A 15,948-nucleotide genomic window follows, 5' to 3' on the forward strand; every position below is an offset into this window, starting at 1 on the left:
AGGGGGAGGAGGGAAGGAGGGGAGGAGGAGGGCGGCGGCGGCCACCACCCCCAGCTGGGGCTGTGGGTGCCGAGAACTGCCGCGCTCCCTCGTGCGAGGCCTCCTCATGGCGGAGCCTTGTTCTGCCTAAGCAGCGAGGCCGGGTTTGGATGGAAACGCTTTTCGAAGTTTCCTCTGGGCAGTAAAACCGTTCTTATGCTCGTGTTTACAAACCAGACTTCTCTGACCAGAACTACTTCTCCCCCAGGTACTATATGCAAGGAGTGTGTCGGGAGGGAAGTAAGTGTCTGTTCTCACATGATTTATCTACAAGCAAGTCATCTACTATCTGCAAGTATTACCAGAAGGGACAGTGTGCCTATGGAGCTCGGTGCAGGTAAAGACCCGTCTCTTTTTGGAATAGTGAGTTCAGGAGAACTGGTAATAACCACATGCAGCCAACTTTAAACCCCAGAGAATAAAAGATCAAGAAAAGATAAGATGACAAGGTGAATGAAATAATATATTAAATAGGGACTTTTTCTTCCAGTACTAAAACCAGCGTATAGATCCAATATAATAGTTTTACTCTGTCTTGGCTTCAGCAGTTATTTTATTCTGTAGAAATTAAATCTTAGGTTTCACATATGTTTTTTATCTGGTTCTTACTATAGGGCGACCTATTAAATTCAAAAACAGCCTGCCACTTCACATGAAGTAGCATTTGGCAGCACAGTTTGCTTTCTGCATTACTGAAGTGGCTGGAAGCGCCAGCATTTCAGCAGTGCTTCGCTCCATGCTCCTGATGTAGCTCGTAGCCTCCTTCATGCAGATTCTAATGCACAATTTCAAGGACTTTAAGGTCTGTCCTAGAGCAAAGTGTTCTTGTGCTCCCCGAGGTTTGGTGGGAAAGCTGAGTGGTACCACATCTTTTCCTGAAGTCTTCTGGTTAAAAGTCCTTGAGAAATGCTCTAGTAAACACTATGCGTTAGTTAACATCGATACATTCCATCAGGGCTGTGCCACAGGGCAGCCAGTGGCTCTGTAATGGAAAGATTGTGGTCACAGATAAGAAGCCTGTGTTTGTACCTTCATCTGACAGCAACAGGGGGATCTCATGGCCTTGCTGAGGTTGCAATGGCTTAGTTACCTTTCCTTTCCTTTGCTTAGTCCATGGTACCAAACTCGGATCAGGAGATTGAACATCAATGATTTCTGCAGCCTCCATTAGCTGCTGACGTTGAATTGGTGGTGTGTAATGTTGCTGACGGCCGTGTTATTCATGGGGACCATGTCATACTCTGACTGGACCATAATAATGGCTGCAAAGTATGTTCCTGTTTTACTCTAGCTGTTTTGCTGGAGTTTGGGGCACTTGATGCACATAAGTGATGCACACGTATGTTATGTCTGTGGGCATCTACAGGTCCTAAGTACAGGACCAGAAACAGGCATGGAAAATATTTTTGTTCCCATCTGAAATACTGTAGCATTTGGGTGCGTCCATGGTTTTACGGAACCAGGCTCTCCACTGCCTTGTCTGCTTCTGCTCTGCTGCTGGAGGGTATTTCTGTAGCTTTTACTGGATGTTTTGAGTCCTTTCCTATCCTGTATGCAAATATTGCATCTTCTCCTGTGGTATGGGAGCATAAAGTCTTAAGTGTTGCTGCTTGCAGGGGGGAAGCCAGAAAACCTGTTTGTGTGAGGCGATGACGAAGATCTAATTTAATATGCCCGTGAATTATGTTCTTTCAGCTGTGCTGGACATCTTTGGAGAAGAAAATATCGGGGTGCTTTCAAAGGCATCCATTTTTTGAGACTGAAAAACCTCTTAGTCTGGCTTTGAAAGAGACTGAGCAGTTCAGTCAACTTGTCAGAGCAATCCTTTAAAAAAAGAAAAAAAATAGCTATTCAGTTTTGTTTATATATTCACTGCCACTGTGCCAAGTTCAGGCTTTGTAACACTTGTTTTGTCTTTGTTCCTTTTGCAGGTATGATCACATCAGACTGCCTGCACCGGGGGGTGCAGCAGCCCCTGCGCCGCCTCCCCTCTCCTCAGCAGCGGTGCACAACCCTCGCCACCCCCCCGAGCACAGCGCACCCCTTATCAGGAGCAAACTGCATGAGACCGGCAAGAGGGAGAAGAAAACACTAGTGCTCAGGGACAGAAGTGAGTGGGAGCGGGGCTCTACTCATCCTCCTCGATGCTTGATAGGACTTAGGTAGTTTTTCTCCTTTAATTGCTTGAGTTTTGTGGACAGCTGGGGTGGTGCAGTCAGACTTCCTACCCACCAAGGCTTCTTTCCTGGAAGCACTTGTGCCTGTCACTACCCCTTAATGACCCTGTCTAGCTGACTGGCTTTTAGCCAGGTGTTCCCAGAAGGATGATTTTTGTTTGGGGGGATTTTTGAGGGTGGTTTTCTGTTTTGATGTGGGTTTTTTGGTTAAAATATCTCAGCCCCTCAGATAATTTTGTGCATTTTGTTCTCAACGTTGAGGGCATTTGAAATGGTGAGAAGCCTGGCTGCTTTGTGCCAGCGTACCTGGCATGTGCTCAGTGGAGGATTGTGCAACCCTAAGGAACGCAAGGACAGAGAGATGTGTCTGTGCCTGCTGGGCAGGGCAGAGGAGCTGAGCCCCGCTGCCGCCTGCACGCCGTTCCCACCTGTTCTCACCATTGCACTGAATGGGCCAGTTGCCCTAATCTGAAAGAAGATTTTTTTTTAGCTTATTTGTAAACAGAAAACAGCTGAAGAAATCTTGAAATCAAACTTTTCAGTAGGTAGGTTGCAAAAATTCTTGTGCTTTGTGAGCAAAAGGGGCTTAGAGATGAGATTTCATTGAGAAGAAAACTTTTTTTTAATGGCAGTCATTGGAAGGAAAGTATATGGAGCTTCTTGTGCAGGTTTTGTGCAGTGTCACATATGGTTCATACTGTGTTTCTGTTTCCTAAGATCTGTGTGGCTTGAATGATGAGAAGCAGAAACCCAGTGCCACAAGCGATGTGGTGTGTTGCAGTGACCAAAATGATAACCTAGAAATGAAGCCCCACTCGTATTTGGAAGCAATTTGCAGCGGACTGGAAGATGCGGTGGCTGGAAGCTCCTGTGCTGACGGGGAGCAGCTGTGTCCCTACGCTGCCGCAGGAGCGTGCCACTTTGGGGAGCGCTGTCTCTACCTCCACGGAGACGTGTGTGAGATATGTGGGTTGCAAGTGCTTCACCCTTTTGATCAGGAACAGAGGAAGGTTCACGAGATGGTAATATTAACGTGAAATTGGTGTGAGACTTGCTTTGCTCAGTGCAAGGTTTGGTTTATTTGCTCTAAAATCTAAAGATACATTTTGTAGAAGAGTATGTTGTCCCAAAGAGCTTTTGTTTTTTGATTTATCTAACTATAAAATGCCTGTAAGAGTGGTCTGCTCAAGCATCTGGCATTTAATTGGTAATGATAATGATGATGATGCAGATAGCCTTTTACAGCAACTTCTTTTTTTTCCCATTTCACCCTTATCGGAAACTTGCCTGCAGCTCTACCAGGAAGATGTCTTTTATAGCTTACACAGTGTCTCGATGGTATGCTCTGTACAGTGGGGGAGAGGAACTGTGGGCTGCTGGTGAGCTCTTCAGATGTCTCCTCTTGGCTGTGGCTGATTTTGAGGCAGGGTCAAGTAGGGACAGACTGAAGAGTATAGAGATTTTGGAGCTGAACTTGAAGTAGGATGGCTGAAGGAGAACTGTGTGAGGGATCGGTTGGGTAAAGGTGGGCTTAAGGGGCTGCTCTTTTCTCTGCCTGGCTATTCAGGTTTAGGTCAAGGGTGGTCAGGAACAGGAGTTCTCAAGGCAGAAGAGGAGAAAGACCAGTAGTGTTTGTGGTTACTGAACCACTGAGGTGTGGAGTAGAATCCAGAGGGTTAAGAACCTCGTTTTTTGTGCAGTCAGCATATGCTTGCAAAACGTGCTGGTGTCGAGTTCTTGCTTCTTCCGGGAGCTTGTTGGTATCTGGCACCGTGTCCTGTCACGGCTGCTGCCAGCTGCCAGGAGCAGAGCTGGGTGTTGGGTCAGAAGGTGACTAGTCAAAATGCTGCTACTAATGCTGGAAGTATTTTTTGTCCTTTAAAAACTATTTTTATGATTTAAAGTCTTAAATTTATTTTAATTGTCAAGTCCTGAGAACTTTGGAAAGTAAGAGGTAAAACTACGCAGGTGTAACCACCAGCTTACCGTGTAGTGCTGTGAGCGTGTGAATTGGTTATTGACTGTCACTACCAGGATACTGTGATGAGAAGTGCTGTAGGAAGGCTTGTACTAAGAGACTAAATCCTTAGCTAGGGTAAAGCTTAGTATCCAGTGAATGAGTGTGGCCTTAAGGATAAGCAGAGTCACATCTTGAGTGTGGCAGCTGCTTTGGACCCTGAATTAGACATTTTTTAGAGGTGTTTGAAGCTTCTCCTTTGCAATTCCTGTTCTGCAGCAGAGATACAGAAAGGTGTAAATTACGAGTGTTTGGGCAGCCTTACTTCTGATACTCCTGAAGCCGCAGAGGGCACTGAAGGGCTGAAATAACGTGACTGAATTTAATGTCCTTAAAATTAAATTATGATGATGGAGGGTAGGAATGATACCCTTATTCAGCATCCCTTTTTCCTGTAATAGGTTGCTTTCATAGACACTTTTGTTTTGCAAGGAACAGGCTGTTAGATGGGCTGCAGTAACCAGTGACATCTCTCCTGTGACAGATGTGCATGGCGACGTTTGAGCACGACATGGAGAAGGCCTTTGCCTTTCAGGCGAGTCAGGACAAGGTGTGCAGTATCTGCATGGAAGTGGTGTACGAGAAACCATCAGCATCCGAGAGGAGGTTTGGGATCCTTTCCAACTGCAATCACACGTACTGCTTGTCTTGCATCCGGCAGTGGAGATGTGCCAAGCAGTTCGAGAATCCAATCATAAAGTAAGTTGGTGTTAACAAGTCTCTTCTCTGTGGCCTGTGCCACCCGTGAGATGGGCTCTCCAGTGTGCTTTGAATACACAAATAAAACTGGTGATAAGGAATTCAGAAGCTGTAAATTTTAACATAGCTATTCGTAAGATCTGAGCTCAGAAAATCATGGTCCAGTTGCTGGCAACTTCCAGGATGCTGGAGTGTGGCTATGGGAACTACTTTCAAGACCAGTAGGACACGTCGGGTATCCTCTGGTAACAGTTTACTCACATGCTGCTGTCCTGCCTGGGAGGAGTTTGGCCCTTTGCAACTTCACCCTCCCTCACTGCGTCAACAGTGGGAACTCAGGAGCAGCTGAGACTGTGTTAACCTGTGCCCTTCACAGTAACCTGTGTGCAAAAACAGTAACTCCTTTTTTCTTATGTATGTGCTTAATTACTGGATTTTTCTCTAAATTGTAGCTTACTCAAACTAAATTTCCCACTGATGACACATTTATCTGTGAGTAAATGCCTTTGACTTTTAACTCTGTAAAAAAATGTATTCCAACCATGCTCCTTCTCAGATGAGAAAATTTAAAATATCCAACTAAGTCAATTTCCTTTTTGAGCATGTCTTTGAAAACTCTCAAGTTACAAGCATGCTTGTAAAAGCGGGAAATATTCTCAGTCTTCTGCCAAAACAGATTTTCTGCACCACTTTCATTATACATTTCATTGAAGCGAACATTAGCTCGTTAGCACGTAACCAGTATTGGAGCTTCTGTTGGACTGGTGCTGAGATACTCTGCCTACAGTAGGGACTGTGAGGATATTTTTTTTTTCAGAAACAGTGCCCTGGAATCCATTTTGAGTATGGATTAACTACGAGTTCTTCAAGAACGTTTTTCACATTTCTCCATAATGGTGAACATACCAGTTGTTGCAAAAATAATCTGGAGGAGGGACTTGGCTTAGTTCTAAAAGCACTGCCTGTAGGGAGACAAGGTGTTTTATGGGACTCATGGGGAGGGGGCAGTAAAGCCTTTCCTAGGCTTGTTGAGGTACCTGAAGTTGCATGTTTGATTCTTATTCTTAGTTCCTCACATAAGAAATCCATCTGGTAAAACCACTAAGTGAACACAATTTATCATGGCTGGTAGAAGTTGGATCACATTTTGAAAGGCTTAGAGACCTTCCTTTGTCTTTTTCCACCTGATTTGGTGCTCGGCTGTGTGGATGCTGCAGTACTCACATGATAATTATGGTTTATTTATGCGTATTGGGACTAGCAAATGCAGGTTATTTCTGCGTGTTGAGGAAATACCTGTTACGTTTCTTCAAGTCTAGAAACAAACGCGAGGTCGTGCGAGCCCCGAGCGTGCTGGATTGGATTATTTCAATTGAAACTAAAACCAAATGTATACGTGTGCTGTACTAATGTGTGAGGAGGGGTCTGCTGCTTCGCTGTGACAAACCATCTCCCTTCCCCTCAGGACACTGCTGGTCCTGGCAAATACATTGAGGAGTATCACTCCTGGAAAGTAACAGCATTGCTGTTTTGTCTTGATCCACTAAGGTCCTGCCCGGAGTGCCGTGTGATATCTGAGTTTGTCATTCCCAGTGCTTATTGGGTAGAAGATCAGGAGAAGAAAAATGAGCTGATTGAAGCATTTAAGCAGGGAGTGGGGTAAGTTCAGCAACAACAAGCACTGTTTACATTGTCCTTAAGATAGATATGCTAAGACTTAGTTAATCAAAATGTTAATCGTTTTTAAACTTCATGTAATTACAAACCCTTCTACAGGGAACTCTTAATCTCTGGTAACACTTTTATTTAACTTTCTGACTGCCATGAAAGGGTCTGTTGCATAACGATAGATCAGAAATTATTCAGACTCACTGTGCTCTGAAATGGGGAAGCTATTTCAGTTAATTTCCCAAAATTGGCTTCATGCATTTTCTGTTGATCCCTTCGACATAACTGTCTGGAAAGTTGTCAGCTACTGAGGAAAACAAATGGGGAAGGAAAATGTAATAGTCTCTTGAAACATGGGGTAAAAACTCACAGGGCTTTTGTAATGTCTCCTGGAAATGGAAAATACTACACGACTGCATTCCTTTTATTGTTGGATAACAATTTGCCCGGTGCTTGGAGCACTGGCAGAGGTCTGCTGATGGGTAGTTTTACAGCAGCTTTGCAAAGCTGTGCTGGCCTGAAACATGTAAGGGCTGTGTAGTTTGTAGAACAGCGGGATACCTTTCCTCATCTCCTTGCTCCCTCTTTTTAAGGTAAACAAGCAGTGCTGTGCTTGACCTGAGTGAGGGATGAGTGTTTTGCTACAAGTTGTGCAGCTTTATTATATGATGTGCACAAACCTTAGATGTGCCCTTTGGAGTACACAGGAAGATAGGCCTGACCTATATCTGTGCACAGCTGTTGCTACTAGTTCTTCAGCTGCTTGGGAAGCTTTAACTCTCTCGAGTCCTGTTACAACACTGCAGAAGAATTGTTGAAAGTGGTACTGCTCCATTAAACATTTAATCCAGCATCCTGCCTTCTTTTATCTTAGTCAGGCAAAATACTGGAATAAAATTAATCACTTTAAACTGAGATTCTTCAGATAAGGTTTGTTTTCAACAGCCTATTTATTGCTGGTTTGTTTTTTCATTTTAATTCATAAGGACTTTGAATTGGTGGTAGTAAGCTGTGCTCAGTTTTTAGTGCAGTTTTTAAATGGCTGTATTCTCAGTAAGGTGCAGGACACTTTGGTGTTGTTGGCATCGAGGTGTCGAGTAGTGCTGGAAGTTGGGTTTGGCTCTTGTCAACCTCTATAGAAGAGAATCCAAAAGGGGTTTTGCTTAAGTGCTCAGCTAAGACACTGTGCTGTAGATAAAAACGGCTTTGGTACAGAAATTCTATGGATAGATCTCTTGGCAGTTTAACTTGAGGACTTTATTGCATGGAATGAAAAAATGCTGATAAAGTGGAGTCTGAGCTAAGTGCAGGGCTTGTGCCAGCACAAATCCATTCCCATTTATATGCCAGCGCAGGAAGAAAAAAGTCAGACCTAGAAACCTGAAGTCACAGACCACTTGAGCTCCAACCCAGGACAAATTCATTCTGCTTTTAGTGCACTGCCTGGTGTGGGGGGTTTGGCTGGTTGGTTGGGGGTTGGTATTGTTTAGCTTTCTTCACCATTTAGTTCCTATTTCATAGACAGTATCTAGGTCTTAGGAACCAGTTTCATCACTATTTGCATATTACAATTACAAGTTCAATTGCATTTTCTCTGTTGTTTCCTCTTGGCTGTTTCTCATTGTAGAACAACCCACCAATCCCCCGGTCCCCAAGTACTGTTGTACATCTTTATAAAAACTTGCTATGCAGCTAGAGCAGTTTGGCCGAACAACAAAGCTGATGGAAGCTTAAATTAACAAACTGTTGTCATAGAACTTCCAAAGGAGATGATGAGAGGAACTGGTTCATAAAAATGTAGTGGTAGAAAATACAGGAGAGGAATGGTGCTGGAAAAATAGCAACTGATTTGTTCGTTCTGATGAAAATGCATCTGATCACTCACATTCCTTGAATGTCCTTCACTTTCCCATGTTTTGAGATACTAGAATTTTTTTTTACTTACGCTGGTGTTCTTTCAGGTATTTCTTTGATCCCCTTTAATAACCTTCCCCATCTGTTTTGACTGCTATCAGCGAGGGAATGGGAGACCAAAGCCCTTGGTGTGTTACCAGGAGCTGTACTTGGCAGCACTGGCTAAGGGTGGGATAAGCAGCTGTGGAGTGTGAACTGTGTCTAGTTCCTGGCCAGCTGAAGGCAATAACACTCTCTTCTAATTACATCAGGAAAAAACCCTGCAAGTACTTTGAACAAGGGAAAGGAACTTGTCCGTTTGGAGGGAAGTGTCTTTACCTTCATGCTTATCCAGATGGGACACGAGCTGAACCTGAAAAGCCAAGGAAGCAGCTCAGCTCTGAGGGGACTGTGCGGGTAAGGGAGTACTCTGGTCAAGTGTAGCCAAAACCACCTTTTGAATGCAAAGTGTACTAATGTTTCATACCATGCAGGGCCTCCGAGAAGTGAAGCAAGCACCCCTCAGTTTTCCTTGAGGCAAAGGTTTGTTACTAGGGAAAGGAAAAGGCACCTTTCGTTTAAGAGCAAAAATTCATGTTGCATTTTTTCAACCAACCCTTCTCCTGGCAGGCCTTTCTTCAGGGGAATTCTGCTGTTAGAGCTTTCACTCAGCATTAAAAACTCACCTCACGTGCCTGCACAGAGCTGGCAGTAAGACCAACTGAAAAGGTTAAAGTCTTCTGAAAAACTCACGATGGCCTGGCCGCCACCTGCACTGGTCCAGGCAGGCTACTGCTTCAGCCTGACCCCCCCTGTGTTCGCACTGCAGCACTGCAGAGAGCAGCTGTGCTTCGTGCTCAACAACAACCACTGGCGGTGCCGGTACATCCTAGGGCAAGCCCAGCTTCTGAATCTCAGCTTCTGCCTTTTTTAAAATGAACTAAGACTTATAAGGGAAAATGTTTTGGTGGAAGTGTGACCAGTTCATGCTCAGGCAGTTTTTCTTCTATTCCAGTTCTTCAATTCCGTTCGTCTGTGGGACTTTATTGAAGACAGAGAAAGCAGGACTGTGACCAGCACGGACGATGAAGTAACAGAACTTGGAGAACTTTTCATGCACCTTTCCGGGGCCGATGAGGATTCTGCTACTTCTCAATAAAGAGAACTAAAGGTGTTTTTGTCTACAGCAATGTAGCTATTTATTTAGCCATGCTTTTACTTTCTACAGCACAGTTAGGATGAATGTGCCCTGTGGTTTACTTGTGCAGTCCTGGTAAAGTTTTCAGATCGTTTTTGTATGGTAACAGTACTAAAATCTATTTTAAAAGTTAAATTGATTGCATGGAAAAAATCCCTTAATCCCGAGAGGGTTTGCTCCCTCTTGGGCCTAACATCTGCTGTCTTGTGAGCTGAGCAGTAGTGTAAATACAGCTCGTCTCTTACCATTTAAAGCTTAAGCTGCTAAAAACTGTTGCTGAATCTATTTTGGGTGCTTTTTTTTTTCTTTTCACTAAATCAACTAAATGTGCATCTACAAAAACCCACAGGGAATAATGGTCAGCGTAGCTTTTTCTTCCTTAAAAAGGAGATTTAAGAACTAATACATTATACCTCAAAGTAGTACCTAGAGTTCAGAACAGTTTGCTGTATTCTTACACCATGCCTGCACACTGCTCTCCAAGACTGCACAAGTCCCTCCCCTTGTTTTGAAATAATTAAAGTGTGTAGTGGCAAGAAATGTCTCTTAGAGCATCAGGCAGAGCAACACTGGAGTCGCGACATACAGCTCCCTTAAACTTACAGCACAAATTGAATTTTGGAAGCTGGAGCCCGAGAGTAACAAATTACTTTCCGTAGTCATTGCAACAGCCGTAGTTATTGTTCCATTTAATTAGTTCAGATGTATTTAACTGGAAGGGAAACCCTGATTCAGTTAAATCAAGTAGCCAAAATTAAAGAAAGTAACTAAATAATTTCAGATAAAACCAAAACTCTTAGTTTTAACTAAAGGTTTTCTGACCTGTGTGGCCAGTAGCTGCTTAGGCTTTTCCCTCTCCCAGGAGAGGCTGGGAGCAGCTGCAGCTGGCAGATGCTGTTACTGAAAGCAGAGGCAGAGCTCAGATACGGTCCCTCTGAGTGACACTGAAGGTGGCTGGACACAGCAGCTCAGTACCAGCTTTAAACCACGGCATGGTACAGCAGAGTTCTCTCCAGCACCTTCAGTACACAACCCTAAAGTAGACCCATGGCTTGAGGACAACGCACATACCCTGGAAGGGCTGCTCGGCTGCTTAACGCTTCAGAAAGCTTCATTGTTGAGGCGACACAAGTTATTTGTGTTGCGAAGCCAAGTGTATTTAGAGACACTTGTGCAAAACCCCTTACATCAGCACAGCATGGAGGGCGCTGCTTTGATGATGAAAAACTAGGATCTGGGTCACTCTCATAAAGCAAACAGCAGGAACCTTAATCTGGGATTCAAATGTTTCTAAATGGCGCCAAATGAGCGACCACAGGATTATCTGCTTCAAGTGTTGGGTGGCAGTTCTGGGTCAAAACTGAAGCTGAGAAACATTCTGGATGGAAATGCTGCATTTCAGTACAGGTTCCAACAGAAGAGGGAGAACACCCCTCTTTGCCAGCCAACACTTCCCTCAAATTGCAAATTCTGTTCTCTCTCTTCTGACCTAGGAAATGTAACTTTTCCACAACTATTTCCCTCCTGAAGTTAATTTTTAACAACTCTTCCTGGGAAGTCAGGCCTCAGCCTGTCAGTCTAACACCGCTTGTCAGAACTGGCAGCTGAGGGTGCCGGTTAAAGTCTGACTCTAGGAAGTCTTATTAATGTAATTCCTCATCACTGCTTACAAAGGTGGAGGAAAATAAAGCATCACTAAGAGAGATCTAGTACTCTAAGATTAATGTTCAAGAGCACTTGCCCAGGCATACTTTACCCCAAAATACTTAAACAGCCCTTACCTCCCTGCTGAAGCTTGTTTGTACCTGGTCTTGCATGATTATTATTTTTTTTTTCCAGAGAGGAATATTTTCAGTAATAAAATAGACCCCAAAAAAGTTAAGGGAGGAGATGTTCTTTACCTTCAACAAGACATTCCTGATTTACTTTGCCCCAAGATGACATAAACCAGGTAACAGTAGTCTGAAATTAAAAAGATAACTTGTTTTTCAAAGGTAGCTCTGAAAAAACAAAGTTTTAATTTAAGAGCAGTAAGACTTGGACCTTTTAAATTGTTACTCAGCAGCTTTAATTTGAAATCAAGTGCTAGTCAAAACAAGCCTATTTATCAAAAAATTTTAATTTTTCAAGAGACACATAACCTGTTTTAAAAATGAGGAGTTAATGGTTTCTTTTTGGATCTTAGAGCTAAAGTAAAAGCAGTTTACCATTTCTCCTTTGTTTTTCCTTTTTAAACTTATTATAATGGAGGTAAAATGAGAGATAAATTATGTTTGGAGAAGGTTGCAGTTAAAATACCAAGATTATTAATAAAAATCATGCAGAATTATGGAACAGTTTCCACCAACCCTCAATTTACTTTTTAGCAAGGACATTTTATGGTTATGCTCAATTATCACCTAAGGATTACTATTCCACCCTTCTTGTAACATTATACAATATTCTGAGGACAAAAGGTCTAGATACTATTTATTAAGTGCGTGTCTGGTTTATGTACTTCAAGTTCCTCTTTCCTTTCATAGGTGCGTTAGGGGGTTTTCCCTTGCTGCCACTGAGAAGCTGTTTAGACACTACAGGCAGTTAAGGGTCACACATGCAAGCTGTCAAAATTCACAGCAGAAGTATTTTGCCTAACACATTTTAGGCAGCTGTTTAGACTGAGATGGTAACAGTGGTTACAGACATCTTGCCTCTTCACTCACTAGACAGGAGCCCCATACTTGTCTGTGTGGGCAGAGAATGACACAAAATCCCAAGCTGCTATTCCAAGAATGGAAACTTGGCTTCCATTCTTTCCTTAATCAACATACTTAAACAGAATGCTGTTTAAAAAAATAAATTCCTAGATTAAACCACCTGGTGGTTGTCCTCTGTGGAGTTCAGCCAAGCCAAAACGTTCCCTTCTACCTAAGTAAGCAACAAGTTCACAGAAGATAAAACGCAAAGCAGAACTGGTGCAGGTAAATAACGTGGTAGTACATCAGCGTAGGTATCTTAAGTAAATGCTGCCGGAAGATTATTACAGTAGAATAAAAACCATCCTGTACTGGAAGTGATTTGAAGCCTCTAGGTTGTCTCATCAAATGTGTTTTTACTTGAACTGCTATTACCTATCCTTGCAACTTTTTAAACATTGTTCAGAATGTAATTTTCTGCGTTTTTCAAATGGAGATGTACATGTCAGAACTATGGATGACGACATTAAATGATGACATTGAATCTTAAACCTAAAATTTAATTTATTTTATTAAAATAAGATAATCAGAGGAACCTTGGCTTACAATAAATGCATTTTCTCAGGAGCAATAAAAACAAAATTAAAACCCAAATCAGCAAGAAAAACTGTATATGCTCAGTTTCCTCTTGATAGTGCATCTCTTGGACGACAGCTTCAGATGGGATGAAGACTATGCTCATTCTGCAGAAGTATACGGATAATGTTAATTAGCCTTTTCTCAGCCAAAAAAGCCTGTCTTTCTGCACTTACCACCTCATTGGGCTGCAAGAAACAAGTCAATAGTACCAAAGTAAGCTGCTTAAGTTACTGAAGATGACCATAGCAAGACTGGCTAGCTTCCTTCTCTGAGCAGTACAATTCAGAATATATTCCATTCTTTTGCAAGAGTTTTTCTTCTATGTGCAAAACTATTGCAAAACTATTTTGTGTTGAATTAGCATTTTAACTTATTCATTGGCTTGATGAAAGCTCTTAGGCAGGAGCTGATTCCCAGAAAGTTTTTTCCTCTTCCCTCAGTGTTGTTTGCAGATACCCATTTCAGGCAGCCCCCCCAGCCTGAAGCGGCCTCTGGCAGGGGGAGTCAAGGAGCACCATAATGCCTCATCTCTCCTCAAACGCCGAGGCAAGCCCTCCTCACTGTAAAAAATACGTTTATCAACAGATTCAAATCAATCCAGAAACACTGCCAAAGAAACATCCATCGCTTCTGTGTATGGGAAAAATAAGGCTCAAGTGCATCTATTAAAAAAATAGTAATAGATCTCTTGATTTACAGTCTGTTAACTATCCCAGTAAAAGAAACGTAGAAAAAGGCAAGGTGGAGCTGTGTCCCTGCAGGGTAAGAACTGCAGAAATCCTTAGCAGCTTGTTCTTAAAACTGGGACGCGGATAATCCTGCTGGCACTGATCCTGTACACTGAGGCATTAAAAGCACAACTTCTGTTACTTCTGTTCCTTTCCCATCACTGGAGAGAACAAGGGAAGGGGAGCACGATCCTAAAACACGGGTAGTCTCGTGGATGTTAATGTGCATGAATTTATGTCCTCTGTGTGGGCGGCGCGATGCAGAGATGGTTCAGAAGCACTCCGGTTGATTTTGGGTAAAGAATGTTGCAACAATTCAATGGACGACAGTATCTGAGGGAAACACATAAAATTAGGTGGTTTGTTACACAAGCAGCTCTTTCTGTTTAAGTCTTGAACCTTCATTTATTACAGCTTTAAGCATATCTTCAAGAGCAACAATACACTATGTGGAGGCACTGAAAACAACACTCCAGAATACCCCAGTCTGAACAATCAAACTGCCTCACAGTTTCATTGCTATGAGGAGTCTCACTGAGTTTCAGAGGGTGGGAGGATACTTTGCATTAGTTCACAGACATTGTGATCAGTCAACAAGCATCTGTGCAATTCTCCAACAGAATCACAGGGAAAGAACTGCATCTTCTGCCTAACAGTCTGTTTACAAAATGACATTGAGAAAGAACTTTTTAAACCACAGAAGTTACTACTTACTGTAACAGCAATAAGTTATTTTTCAAAAATCTGCTGACATTTAATTCAAGCTATTTAATAAGAAAGTACCTTCATCATTCTCATAGCTATAAGAAAAGGTAATACAAGTATCCCTTATAAAAATACCAAAAATTGCTACATGAATTTACATCCCCCAGTGGATTTTGTTTGCTTGTTCACAGTTGTGGGGAAGGAAAGGAGGAATGCTCTCTCATTTCTCTCAATCCTTCACTAAAATAAAATGCAAACACAAAGATAGATTTGATTTTTATTGTTTCAGGGTTTTTTTTACTTATCTCTAAAACAGGTCAGCTGTTGAAAGCTAATTGCTCTAGTGTTAGTCTAACACTGCTGCAGTCTGCATGCATAATATTTTTTAATGACCTTTACAGGAACTATGTACAACCAGAATGACAAACTGCCTAAGGGACCTGGGTTATGAAAAATGCTCCTATGAACAAAGACAAAAATAGGAAGCAGGCTACACATTATATAAACCAAAACTTATATCTGCATAGAATGTTTTGTGTGCTAATGGCTATTAAAATACTCTAAAATACTGAAATACTCTAAAATACTCTAAATATTCTAAAATACTCTAAAATACTAAAATACTCTGAAACTTGCATGCAGAAAACACACTTACTTGTGGAAACAGAGGTCGTTCTTCCCTAACTTTCTTCAAACAATCTGCTACAAGCCTCTTCATTGCTTTGGGGCAGTTCTTGTACAATTTACTGAGGTCTGGAGAAGCATACCCTCGGCCAACCATGAAAATAATCTGAAAAAGAACAAGCAAGTAGCAGAAAACCAAAGCTGCAGAAGTAGTTTCACTGGTTGACAGCTTTGGTGTCCCAGAGTGATCAAACACAGGTCCCAAAGGCACACACACAGGCAGAGCCTTGCAGATTTGTCCAGCCTAGTTAACTGAAACAATGGCCCTGCTTTTGTGTAATGTAGAGCGTGAGTAAACCAGAGCGGTGCTGTGGTTTGTAACACTCAACAAGTGAGGGAATTACTGCAACCCGAATGGGACAGGAGACACATGACATGGACAAGACACGGCAGTTTCCTTCAACTGAAGGCTACCATGACAAATGATCCTCCTTTTGAGCAGCTGTGAGCAGCCAGCCAATTTGGCAGAGCAGCTTAATCCATCAGTAGAACTGTATTTTCAGGTATCTCTGTAAGACATGTTGCAAAAGGAGATGTACAGCTAGCAAATTGAAAGAGATCACCAGAACTAATCATTACAGATGCAGCAAAAAAAGGAAATGGGGTTTGGTTTTTTGTTTGTTTTGAGAGAAACAATAAAAGAGACATTATTAGTGTTGGAAATGATGTTTTCTGTTCTAGTCCAAATTGATATGGTTGTCATTTAGGATTTTCATCAGACTTCCTTAGCAGTCGATTATATAGTATTGATTAAGACTATTATCAGGTAAAATGGTGGTAGGTTTGGTTGGTTGAGGGGGGTGAGTGAGTTTGAGCATTTTACTGG

General features: G+C 42.4%; 3 protein-coding genes across 7 annotated transcripts in view; 1 reads left to right on the forward strand and 2 right to left on the reverse strand.

The window, feature by feature from the left end:
* The window catches only part of MKRN2OS (MKRN2 opposite strand), a 4,885-nt gene extending 4,777 nt beyond the window's left edge, over positions 1–108 (reverse strand). The window contains exon 1 of the mRNA XM_026857621.1: positions 78–108. Within this exon, the coding sequence (XP_026713422.1) occupies positions 78–108 (31 nt within the window). The remainder of the gene's footprint in view (positions 1–77) is intronic.
* Positions 109–217: 109 nt separating this feature from the next.
* On the forward strand, positions 218–12,910 carry MKRN2 (makorin ring finger protein 2). 2 transcript variants are annotated; one of them, XM_026857263.1, is made up of 8 exons: positions 218–376; positions 1,971–2,149; positions 2,934–3,238; positions 4,718–4,932; positions 6,481–6,591; positions 8,766–8,910; positions 9,509–9,664; positions 10,547–12,910. In XM_026857263.1, exons 1-7 carry the CDS (start codon positions 255–257, stop codon positions 9,650–9,652), a joined length of 1,221 nt encoding a protein of 406 aa, XP_026713064.1. In that variant the 5' UTR covers positions 218–254; the 3' UTR covers positions 9,653–9,664; positions 10,547–12,910. The 2 variants fall into 2 exon arrangements, with proteins under 2 accessions (XP_026713064.1, XP_026713062.1); XM_026857261.1 differs by lacking the exon at positions 10,547–12,910 and having other exon boundaries at positions 9,509–10,478.
* RAF1 (Raf-1 proto-oncogene, serine/threonine kinase) overlaps positions 12,768–15,948 on the reverse strand; it is a 78,965-nt gene continuing 75,784 nt past the window's right edge. For 3 of the 4 annotated variants that reach the window (XM_026857259.1, XM_026857257.1, XM_026857260.1), the window contains 2 exons: positions 15,094–15,228; positions 12,768–14,066 (listed from right to left, as the gene is read on the reverse strand). In XM_026857259.1, the coding sequence (XP_026713060.1) occupies positions 13,926–14,066; positions 15,094–15,228 (276 nt within the window). In that variant the 3' untranslated portion in view covers positions 12,768–13,925. The other variant, XM_026857258.1, reaches the window with a different exon arrangement.

Source organism: Athene cunicularia, assembly GCF_003259725.1.
Source record: "Athene cunicularia isolate RWA chromosome 12 unlocalized genomic scaffold, athCun1 chr12_part1, whole genome shotgun sequence".
Taxonomy (NCBI): domain Eukaryota; kingdom Metazoa; phylum Chordata; class Aves; order Strigiformes; family Strigidae; genus Athene; species Athene cunicularia.